At 31.3% G+C, this 13,215-nt stretch overlaps 1 protein-coding gene across 1 annotated transcript; it reads right to left on the bottom strand.

Annotated features, from left to right (window-relative positions):
- Window positions 1-12,016: 12,016 nt before the first annotated feature.
- On the bottom strand, window positions 12,017-12,816 carry LOC122301730 (BON1-associated protein 2-like). The gene has a single exon (XM_043113118.1). It carries the CDS (start codon window positions 12,674-12,676, stop codon window positions 12,143-12,145), a length of 534 nt encoding a protein of 177 aa, XP_042969052.1. The 5' UTR covers window positions 12,677-12,816; the 3' UTR covers window positions 12,017-12,142.
- Between the last annotated feature and the right edge of the window lie 399 nt (window positions 12,817-13,215).

The raw sequence follows: 13,215 nt of genomic DNA on the forward strand, positions 1-13,215 counted from the left end.
TGTCTAAGTTTGGATCATCATAAATAAATACTACAGTTGCACCTGTCATTGTACTGCCTTGGCCAATCTTATCTCCTTTCATTACAACCATAGGGCCCTTACTGACTATAATAACTCAACCTTCACCGATTTACCGAAAGCCCAGAGAATCAAGAATGCCCAAAGAAATAAGATTTTTCTTCAAATTTGAGATATGTCAAATGTTAGATAAAGTTCTTATAATCCCATAAAACATCGTAATCCTTACTAAACCAATTCTAACAATTTTACAAGCCATATCATTCACCATCAAAACGGAACCACTGTTGACTAGTTCATAGGAAGTGAACCAATCTCTTTTGGGATACATATAAAGCAAACAAGCCTAATCCATAACCCACTTGTCACCAAAGTGACTTTTAGAGTCACTAATTACTAAGACTATCTGTGTCGTTGGACTTATCATTAGTAATAATAACAACATTAGAGGAAATAGTACCTTCTTCCTTATTTTTTAGTCTAGAACACTCATTTTTATAATGACTGAACTTATGATAGTAATGTCGCTAGCCTTACCTCTGCCCTTCTCTGAACCTCTTTCATTGGATCTACACCTGCTAGAGGAACCTTTAACCAACAACCCACTGGCTTGATAATTTGTGCCTTTCAAACTCAACTTAGTTCTCAACTCCTTAGAATTCAAATCAAATTTCACTTTTTTCAAGGAGATAGTATCTCTACCATATAATATCGAGTTCATAAAATTATTAAATGACATAGGCAACAAACACAAAACAATTAAAGCTTGATCTTCTTCTTCAAGCTTAATGTCAATATTCCTCTTATCTATAATAATTTTATTAAATTCATCTAGATATTCAAAGATAGGAGTATCTTCCTTCAGTTTGAGAGTGTATAACCGTTGCTTCAGATACAACCGGTTTATGAGCGACTTCTTCATATACGAAATCTCAAGTTTCTTCCAAAGACCTACATCAGTCTCTTCATCAGCAACCTGTCATAAAGCTCCATCAAATAGTGACAATAGAATAACACTATGTGTTTTCTCTTCATATTCGCATGTCAGTATAGGAGATTCATCTAACACCTTCCGGTCCAAGGCCTTTGACAAACCTTGGTTAAGAAATCAGAATAGAAAGACTCTTTGTATTGACTAGATTAGAAATTGGAAATTTTCTTGGTTACGTTTATGCATTGTTTGGTTACAAGGTTCAGATGAGATAAGATATTTTGTTGAAAATTAAATAAAATATTATTATAATAAATTTTTAATATTAGTTTTGTTTTGAAATTTAAAATAGTTGAATTGTTTATTATATTTTGTGTAAAAATTAAAAAAATTATGATAATTATATAAGATAAGATAAAAGAAATAATTTAATTTTGTGTAACTAAACTATATAATTTCATCATCCTTTTGAGTCAAATGATTACATAAGCAATCTGGAGGGGGATCCGTATTAATTATGACTTATCACACATAATTATGTTAATTTTTTAAGTTAAGAAACTAGAATATTTCCAACAAGCAACGTCCTTAATTTATGCAATTCGCTTACGTTGCACAATTAAAAAAAAAAAAATTATGTTCCTTATTTTTTTTTATTTTCGATTAATTAATGGCCATCATGTTCAAAACGCCATGCAGATTCCCGATCTTCTCATTTTATGCCGAGTTGAATGCTCTCACTTTCAGAATTCAGAGTACTTCAATTAAAATTTTCAATTCACATTATAAGAAAATGATTATTTATAGGGAAAAAAAATTATTTACTATAATAATAACTATTTGTAACGAGAATATACATATTTTAATAAAAAATAGCCATTTTCATAAATAAAAAAACTAAAATTAAATAAACAATTTTTTTAAGTATCGTCACTTCATCAATGTAAATAATTCCAGTGTAGCTGTCCAAAAACTCCAATTTTCTTTGGACCTGATTGGATTTTGAATTTTTCTCAAAGACATTAAAAGAAAATGTAATTCAGTAACCTTTTTATAATACGCTAATTTATTCTGGTGTTATGTGAAGATAATTTTTCTTTGGGTTTATAAATAAATTACTTAATTAAAAATTATATATATATTTTGTGAAATAAATATGCATTTAAAGTTTTTTTTTTTGAAAGGTACATGTGGGCTCTGCGAAAGAAAGAAACAAAGGCTGCTGGAGAAATGTAACGTTGACAATGTCAACTATATATCCATCCGCAAGGCTCATTTTCACGATCCAGTTAGTACTTGCGATGGACCCCTCTCGTCATCGACTCATCACCCTAATTATGTCAACCTTGAGACGTCTCCCCACATCGTGGTTCATTCATGTCTTTTTACCAAGTTATAAAAAATTCTATACAACTAAATTTATAATTTAAGATAATTTTATTAAAAACGTTAGATTTATTTTTTAATAAAATTTATTATATAATATAACGTATTAAATTAAATCACGTATACTTGTAAATTGACTTTTATAAAATATCTTTATGATTGAAATATTTTTCTTTTATAAATAGATGGAACAATATTTATTAGATTATCAAGAAATATAATCTTTTATAGATGGTACTTTTTATTTGTATTAAATCTCATACTATAATCAGTGGCGAAACTATTAAGGCCCTCCCCCCCCCCAAAAAATTGAAAAAAAAATTAGTATATATTAATATTTTATGATTTAATAAGATAATATTAATTTTATATTGTGTTGGCTCCCTTTTTAAAAATTAATTAATTTGGCCCTTCTTTATAAACTTATTTTGATCTTATAGATTATTTATTTATATATATATTTTTTAAAACGATATATTGTTCTTAACACATAATATATTTTTTAATTAATAGATTGTATCAAACATATTTTATTATTATATTATATCTTACTATCTGATAGTTCTATAACATAAAAATAAAATAAATAAAAAAATTGTGTAGAAGAATAAAAAAACATCTTTTTATATTTTCACTTGGCCTCCCGAAACAAATTCTGGACTCTGCCACTAAATATAATCTATGTTTCTTTAGTTTAATTATAGCTTTGAGGAATCTAGGTGAAAGAAAGAGAAAAAATGGTTCATTCCATCGATTCTTGCTAATACAAATTTGTGCCAAACATGACTAAACTCGTAAATCCTACATTTTAAACCTATTGGCTTTCTTAAGCTATCAACAACATGGGCATTCCATTGACTTTGTTTTTCTTGAGTTGTGCAAAAGCATGCGCAAACCCAATAAAAACAAAACAAAAAATACAAAACAAAATTGACTTGGTGATTTTATTTGTTTTTAAATTTTCTTTTTAAAAAAACACAGACCATTAACTTTTCTTAGACAGCAAATGGCAAGTTTTTCTTGGGCGGTGACATCATCGTTTTTTCGTCATCAAATGACGTCACCCTCTCGGCTAGGAAAACATTTTTCCACTAATTTGTTTGTGACCAATAACATAGACTTTTACCTATTCCACCTCACCTGCAATGTCATAATTGTCTGTCCTGTTCTACAAAACTCTAGTTGTTGTTGATTGGTTATTCACGTTTCATGGATTGAATTGGATGTCTGGATCGGGGTAAGGAAAAGGAAAAATGATATTACGTTGTTTAAATTTATTTTTTTATTTGAATTTTTTATGTATTTTATTTTGAAAATTAGGAAAGAGCCGGCTTTAGTTTAGAGAGAGATAAAAGGCTCTTCCTTCTATCTAGAAACTAACACAAAAGAGATACTGTACAAAGAGGAAGGAGCTTTGACTTCTCCCTCTTCTCTCATTTTTCCTCCATTTTCTCTCTAATTTTCTCCTTATCTTTTTCTTTTCGGTGTTTTTTTTAGGGCCAAGTACGGAGGAAGGCCAATCTCTTGCTCTCTGGCATCTAGCGACCAACACGTTCTCTACTGCAGGCTTCCCAAGGCGTCGATCCTTCAAATAGGTGAAAAATTTTGCCTAATGGAGCAGTGCGTGAACCACATGTGCAGTCCAAAGTTGACGCATGAATCTCACACGCCTCCGTTAGGGGTGTTATTCTTCCACCATAGGCGGTATTTTTGGGTCCAAGGCTAACGATAACTTCAGACTTGAACGACCGCTATATTTCCAAGGTGGCGCGTGTCTCTCAGGCGCCATCATAGTCGCTATGTTTGTAATTTTTTTCTTCCAAAGTTGAAAATGTGGATCTCTATCTTTTCAAAATGTAATTTATTATTTTTTCATGTATATTTAATTTCTGTACTATCTTTTGTTTCAGAATAAAAAAAAAAATTAAAAAAAACACATTGTCTCTTAGACTTTTGTTTATAAAGTGTGTCATCTACTCCATTTTAGACGGAATATGGGGTTTTTAAAATCCGTCTTAGACAGAGTTGTGTTGTCTCTTAGACTGTGAGTCTGTAGAGGTTTGCAGTATAGACTAAGCCATGTCAGTCACGGTAGTATACTGAGAAGCTATTAATATTGTAGTTGGCTTGTAATGTATGTTTCAAGTTCAATTATAATGTATGTTATTAATTAATGCAGTATGTGTTTTTTTAAAAAAAAAATTATTTTTAAAATTTTTTATTTAATGGTTAAATAAGTGACTATTAGTATATGAGTATTTTCTTCAAATAATATTATATATGAAAATACTATTATTTTTAAATCTAAGAAGAAATATTAAAAAAATCCTAAGTTGTTAATTTGTTCCACAAAATTTTAATAAACGAAAATCTTCAATTGAGATTATTTTATTATTATTATATTTTAATTACTATTAGAATGACAGAAATTTTAACTGTATTTTTAATAACTAATTATTAGAGGACAAAAATGTGATTATGCAAATGAGCGCAAAAACATGAATGTGCAAATGGGATAGTGTGAACTTAAACACAAATTACTATTCATGAGGCTAGCCCTCTTATTGTAGAATAGATATATTATCAATGAGAAATACTAGAGATGACTTTCACATAATTGTTACAATCTCGTGTTTTTAACATTGATGAAAATGTTATTATTATTATTTTTGATTATGCATCTTTTATTTTATTTTAATATTCCAAATGTCATTCAATCTGATAGATGAAATGATGAGATAGTAACTAGTAGCAAGAGTGCCAAAAGGATGGTAGTCCAGTTGGCAAAGGCTCGAGGATCATTCTTCCCTTCCTTGCATGCAATCCCAAGTTCAAAATACGTTGCCTTAATAAAACCTGTGAATCAAATGTCGTGTGACTGAATGATTAAAGCCAGCAATGGACCAACAATGAGCTAGGTGATCAACTAAATGGATGGAACAATATTTATGATTGAAATATTTTTCTTTTATAAATGGATGGAACAATATTTATTAGATTATCAAGAGATACATGCAACCCTTCATAGATAGTACTTTTTATTGTATTAAATCTCATAAAATAATCAGTGGCGAACCTATTAAGGCCCTTGCCTACCCCCCCCCCCCAAAAAAAAAGTAAAAAAAAAGAAATTTAATATATATTAATATTTTATGATTTAAGAAGATAATTTCAATTTTATATTGTGTTGGCCCCCTTTTAAAAAAAAATTAATTTGGCCAATCTTTACAAAATTATTTTAATCTTATAGATTATTTACGTATATTTTTTTTCAACAATATATTGTTCTAATGGAGCGATGCGTGCGCCACACGTGCGGTTCAAAGTAGGCATGTGAATCCCACACGTCTCCACTAGGGTTGCTATTCTGCCACCTCGTGCAGTTTTTTTGAGTCCAGGGCCACTGGTGACTTCAGACTTAAACAACCACCATACTACCAGGGAAGCGATGTCCTTCAGGCCCCATCACAGTCACTATGTTTGTAATTTTTTTCTTCCAAAGTTGAAAATCAAGATCTCTATCTTTTCAATATATAATTCGTTATTTTTGCATGTACATTTAATTTATGTACTGTCTTTTGTTTTAGAATAATAAAAAACCAAAAAGCACATTGTCTCTTAGACTTTTGCCCATAGAATGTGTCCTCTACAACATTTTAGACGGATTATGGGATTTTTTTTTTAATTTTGTCTTAGACAGAGTTGTGTTGTCTCTTAAACTGTGAGTCTGGTAGAGGTTGTAGCATAAACTAGATCATGTCAGTCACGATAATATACTGGAGAGCTATTACTGTTGTAGCTGGCATGTAATATATGTTTTAGGTTCAATTATAATGTCCATTATTAATTAATATAGTCATCACCCTAATTATGTAAGCGTCTATGACATCTTATTTATGGAAAAAGGACAACCAATAATTCTCTACAAAATAGATATATAAAAATATTGAAAAATATTATTTGAATTATATATAGATCTCTTAGAAATAAATAATTTTACATTTCTATCTGATTTAGTCTGTTACATCAAGCTATAAAACTCTTAATTATCATTTCTATATTATTATATGTAAAAACATCTAAGGTATCCTATTTAATCACGTTAATTTTTTAATTTTATTTTTATAAGATCTTCTTGTAAACCAATCAGTTCTCTAACATAGATTGAGTAACAACACCAATTTCCTTGCTTTATCATGGCATTCGAATAATTTTACATGCAATTATAGAGTGTGCAGGTGCAATATAATTATTTTAAAAAAGAGTAGAGTCCACTATTAAAAAATTAATTTCTTTTCATATGAATCTCATATTTATTCAATATTTTTAAACTGATTATACAGCATTTGCATATTCACAACTGCAACTATAATTTCTCTTTGTTATATTATCAAGAGATACAACCCTTCATGTGTAGTACTTTTTATATATCAATCTATATTTGTATTAAATCTAGTAATATAATCTATGTTTCTTTAGTTTAATTATGACTTTGAGGAATTTAGAAGTAGAAGAAATGGAGAAAGAAAGAGAAAACAATTATTCATTTTCCATCGATTACAAGATTTGTGGCAAGCATTTTAAACCTTTTGGCTTTCTCATGCTATGATCAGCAACATTTGTATTCCATTGGTCGATTTTGTTTTTCTTGACTTGTGGAAAGCATGGGCATGCAAACCCCAACAAAAAAACAAAACAAACTTGACTTAACCCTTTGTATTTTATATTTTTTAATGAAAAATGAAAAATCATTAATTGATTTTCCATGGCCAACAAATGTCAAGTTTTTCTTTGGCCTTAGTGGTGGTGACATCATCGCTAATGACGTAACCCTATGATATGCAAGGGAAACATTTTTTCCACGACTTTAATTTGTTTGTCACCAAGGAAAATGCGGCATGCAGCACTACAAAAGTCATGATATTTTGTTTTTATTATATGTTTTTTAATTTAATTGTTAAGAAAGTGTGCTTATATAATTTTTTTAAAATAGTTAAGAGTATAAAAAAATATTTGAAAAAAAAAATGATTGAAAAAAAAAAAGCCGTTTAATTTGTGACCACTCTCATACTCAGTTAGTATAGTACAACTCTTTTTCACCCATAACATAAATGTCTATCTCACTTGCAATGACAATTTTCTGTTCTATCTTATCTCATCTCATTATCCAAACACATATTTTTTTACAAACTATTTCATCTCATTTTAATTAAAAAATTTTATTAATATTTAAAATATCTTATCTCATCTTATCTAAATTATATATTCAAATGAGGCCTAATTATTGTTGATTGGATAGTCTCATTTAATTGAATGTCATGGATAGAGATGAGCAAAATTGTGGAAAATGCATTTTTGTCTCCCTGTATAATATATATTATCAATGAGAAATGCTACAGACCACTTTCATATAATCATATGATACAAAATTAAAGTGTTTCGATAACGTGTCTTTTTATTTTTCTTCTTCATTTTTTTTTTCTAATCAAGCATTCATTAATAATAAAGAAAAAGTACAAAAGTTTAAGGAGAATTAAAAGAAAAAGAAGATGAAAGAAAGTCAATAGGGCTACCAAAAACAAGATTGGTAGCCGCCCACTTTGTAATAGAATGCACACATCGATTTTAGGTTCAATGAATTTTTACTAAAAGACAAATTTTGAAAATGTGTTTATGTTCACAAAGCTATAGAGAATTTTATTATGTTAAAGAATCAGAAAATACACTTTGAGGCGAAATTTTACTATTCAGAACATTCAGAACCCTCATTAAGTATATATTTATAGTCTCCTACAATAGAAATCATAATTTACAATTTTCTGCAATATTTGCTACAGCGGCGTGTCGAGCGCGCATTGAGCGAATTCTTTGTCAAAACTTCACTTGAGCGAGTATCGAGTGAACTTTTTATTTAATATTTTTTTTATCGCAAAAATCTACCAAAAAATTATAAGACATTCTAATTTTCAATTTTTTTTATTATTTGTTAGAGTAGCGTGTTGAGCGTGCAGTGAGCGAACTCTTTGTCAAAACTTCACTCGAGCAGAGTGTTGAGCAAGCGTTAAATAAACTCTCTGCGTAAGCTTCGCTTGTGTAGGCTTCGCTCGAGCAAACTTTTTATTTAATTTTTGTTTTCATCATAAAATTCTACAAAAAATCATAATGCATTATTGTTTGGACGAATCATCAATTCAAACCGCAAGGCATAAATATAATTAGGCTTCACAAACCCAACGATTTGGAGTATAAAATTTACTATAAATGAAGTTAATAATAAGTTGAATATGAAACAACTCTTACTCCCCTAAAGCGTTACCATGTCATCTAACCCAGTTACCCTAACTTTAATCGATGCATCTGATCTTTTACCCTTGCTCTCTATCACAATTCAATCTTTCGTATTTAATATATAGTTGTCTTCTCCCATCATAAATAATTGCATCTTTTTATTAAACAGTATATCAACACAAAAATGATCTTATTCATAACATAGTAATTTACAAGCCTTTGTAACCTATTTATGATTGAGGAAGATGAAGTGGATAAAAGAACTATTTTTTATTTATTTTTTTTAAAAAATCAAGTGAGCTTTTCTTTTAAAAAAATTTAGCCACATTAACAAAGAAAAATGCTAGATAAATAATGAACAGTTCAATAAACAGTAACGAGTATATGAGGGATCCCTTTTTTCGGCATGTGCAATTGTCCATACCCATGGCCCTACTCAAGGACGAAACCAGGATTATAAGTTTGGAGAAGCTTATAATATTTTAAGTCTAAAATAAAATAGTTAAACTGAATTTTTTTAGGAATATCTTTAATCAAGTGATAAAAAAAAATTAAGAGAAGAGATTGAACTATTGAATTGAGAACAATCTACATAGAAATTATAGATCGAAAAGAGGTAATAAGTTTTTAAGTAGCAAAATTACATACCACGCAGCCAGCTATTAAGCAAACGTGAGGTTTTTAGTAAAATATGTTGCCCTAATAATTATAAACTTTAAAAGAGAAATAATGTAACGTGAACATCATATTCGAATTTAATTTCTTGAAATAAAACAAAAAGAACAAGAAAAAAAATATAATTACCGTAAAATTATTGCTTAATTGTGTAGCCACCACTTAAAAGTTAAAATTCTCCTTTATTATAATTTTTTCAAATTTTCACAGAATATAAGAAATAATTCAAGATTTTTAAAATAAAAATAACAATAATATTAAAAAATAATATTTAATAATATTTTATTGAACTCATCTCATCTCAATCCACTATCCAAATCCCTCTTAAAGGGTTTTTAATGATCTAGTATAGGTCAAAACATAATTTGGTTGAAAGAGGAGTGATGCGTGCTTCAAGTATCAGGTATGCAAGTCTTATGCAAACCTTTTATACATCCATCAAGAAAGTGATTTTTATAACATGATTTTTATAAAAGATTTGTACGCACACTTCGAACTTGTATAAATTTTACTCTTCTTTTTAATTTCTAAAAATTAAACAAAGAAAAAAAAAGGTAGCATAAATTGCTGGGATTAGTTCTAAAAATTACTCTTTTAAAGATTGATGATTTTTATCGAGGCGTAATTGAAATCACACAAATTCCCAAGTTGAAATCCACAATCTACCCTTTAACAGCCAATAATCAAATCCGAAAACAATTCCAACAGGAAATGAATACACTTTCAACAACCCAAGATCACTTTCTCCATATCAAGAAAGAACCTGCTAGACCTTGATGATCTATCGGTTGAGAAAAAACCAGCACAAAAAATTTTATGAAGACCACTCACATGTTCTGTCTTTGATGCTCTATCTTGATGGTTGAGATAAAATTACCAGCACAAAGAATTTTATGAAGACCACTCACATGTTCTGTCATCTATCAATCCATTTTCTTCTCCATATCTATGCTGCATCTCAAAATTTATGATCATGAAATAGTCAAGTGTGTGTGCATATATATATATATGGAAACCACTTTGGAGTGGTCAGGCTATTCCTTTAGTTTTAACAGCCCTCAAATGACAATATGCCACATCAGCAATTTTACTTAAAGGACAATGAACCTTATCACACCAGATTTTTCATTAAATAATAATAAATAATAGCATGGCCACCATCTTAAATGTCTCTTGCGCAGGCCTCCCCATTGTCGATTGCGGCCTCACCCCCATTCCAACGCAATCTTGATAGTCGTCGATCACCCAAGACTCTTCAAAGGGAAAATTGGACGACTATGGTGGTCCTACCGTTGACAATGGTGAGGACGACGACACAAAACCAGTCAAGACTCTACACTCCCCTTATCATCTCAAATACCTCCTCTTTACCCCAACTCCCTGCCATCTACTTTCAAACCTTACTTTCCAACAACGATGATTTCACTACCCACTCAGAGCTCAAAAAGTTGCACCTTGCTCCTCCCCTTCCTCCTTCGTTGGACTCGCATCGGCATCTCCCTCGAAGCACTCTTGTGGCTATGAAAATTCTATGACTCTTTTCTACCTTTTTATCAAACACCTGTTATGCATCTCTGTTTTCCAGTATAATACATTTCTTTGATTTCCATCTTCCTTCCTAAGTACATTTAGTGAATTACAACAAAATTTCTAACAACGGACCCATCACCGAATGAAGAGGACAAGGAGATCATAAAGTTAGTGGTGGAGGACAAGACATCGTCGTACTTGCTAGAATTAAAGTTACGAGAGGGCGATTGCAAGAGGGTTGCTGACACCCAATCGACCACCTATTCATGTTCATGACGCTAGGCTCGAGAGGTAGACGTCCGTCCATCGTAGATCTTGGGGTCAAGCTCCATCAAGGCTCGGCAAGGTGGAGTTATGCATTTTGTGAGGGTGAGTTGGTGGAAGACGAATAGCGCGCGGGGAGAAGATTTGGAGAGTTTTGGTGAGGTGCAGGCACGCACATGAACTGTAAAGTGAAGGACCTACGTGGAAGGCTATTATTGGAGGGCTGTTTATTGAATTATAATAGCCGGACCGGTTTAAAGGTTTTCTCTCCTATATATATATAGATATTTCCAAAGATCTCAATATCTGCTGTTAAATCTAATTTGCTTGTTTTTATACCAGTCCTACCTGCTTTGCTTCTAAAATGAGTGTTAAAAGCAAAGAGAGATTTAATTCAAGCGAAAATTTCCTAATCAGATAATACTTAGAGATTGTTTACATTTAAGGAGATTTGAATTTTAGACATGGGGAAGCATACCTTCAAGCTCAAGTCCTTTACCACTTGAGTGAAACCATAAGGGTTTAAAAAAAGCAAAGAGAAATTTATCACATATGAAGTAAGCAGATTACTGATGAAAATGAAAATGACAAAACAAAACAAACAAAACCGAACCATAAAGAAATTAGAGTAGTCTTAGTGGTAGAGAAATGTTAGCTTTTCATGTAGTGAATTAGTTGGCTATGCTTAATTTGGTAATATGAGTCGACTTTGTATGCAAATTATGTAGGAAACACGCAAGTCTTTTGGCTATCTGATCGTGATGACAACCATTAATATATAGATCATATCGATCATCTCACGCATGCACCCTAGTCTTCTTTAAAATGTTGTATATTATATTCTCGTCCTTATGTTCATCAAAACGAATAATTATCCACGTTATTCTTTATTTTAATTTTGGAAAAATAACATATGCTATATTGTTGATCGAAATATTCATTCTCTATTTTTTTAAATGAATAGATTGTATAAATTTATTGATCAATTACACAAACAATGATTAATAATCTTCAATTCCCTAGAAGAAAAAATATTAATATGGTAATTTCCTAGCCTTGATAGTACTGTTTCATGATAGGGACACCAACAGGAACGCCAGGGACAACCCCTCCATAACACGATGTCTTCCCGAAAGGTACTCCAATGGTGGTGGCAGTACTCGAACACAATGAGGCTGCATATTCTGGGACTTTTGCCTTTACAGAGACATTGATAATCCCATTCCGCTCCCCATTACTGTTTCTCAATCTGTAACTCAAAAAATGCAGATAACTCTGCGGCACAAAACCTCCGACGAAATCTGACACCGGAATCCTTGCCATCCCCAATGTTTTGTCCCCGGCGGAGGTCTTACATTGTACCTCTACGGTTATAAACCGCGCATGCTGTGGGATTTCCACGTTATGCTTTTCATTCCAGTAGGGGTAGCTCCCGCCGTCCTTGTCCATCTCCGTTCTGCAGAGGGGCTGCGAATCCGTTCGGATTACGGCGAAAGCATTCTTCTTGACGGGTTTCCGGTTGTTTCTTATATCTTCACCGGAGATCACCGTGATCTCAAGGGTGCTGGATGCCATGCTAAACATGTCGATCGAAGAAATAAATATATTGTAATTAGCAGCCGGCGAAAGCCTACGTGAGGTTTGCGTATCTGCGAATTAGTGATATTGAACGTACGATTTACTGGGTCTCTGAATTCCCAATGTTTTGGAGTAATGTCGATAACGGGGGTAATGTGCTTTTATAGACGTTTTAAGGGAGGAAACTGTCGACTTAAGTCTAGAGAAGGAAGACAGAAACACGTACGTGGTTTCTGTGTTTGTTCGAAATTTTGAACTAACGCGGAAGGTCCAAGGGACTTACCGTCTGCTTGCGGGCACAAGGAATTAGATGGCATTTATTATTATTATTTTTTTTTGGGTCTTTTTTTTTTTTTTTATTTACTTTTAAATAAGTGTGTGGGACTTGGAATTTAATTCTGGCGTGTGGAAGTGAACATGCTAAAATTGATTTTTCAATTTCCAATTTGTTACACTTGTCGATTTTTTTGTGTCACTTCTCATCTTTACATACCATATATTATATATAATTTTTTATTTTTTTCTTTTACAAATACAAGGTGTAT

This window comes from Carya illinoinensis, chromosome 1, assembly GCF_018687715.1.
Source record: "Carya illinoinensis cultivar Pawnee chromosome 1, C.illinoinensisPawnee_v1, whole genome shotgun sequence".
NCBI lineage: Eukaryota > Viridiplantae > Streptophyta > Magnoliopsida > Fagales > Juglandaceae > Carya > Carya illinoinensis.

Excerpts from the sequence above, each read along its gene's own strand:
- LOC122301730 (XM_043113118.1), bottom strand. The coding sequence starts at position 12,676 with ATGTTTAGCATGGCATCCAGCACCCTTGAGATCACGGTGATCTCCGGT.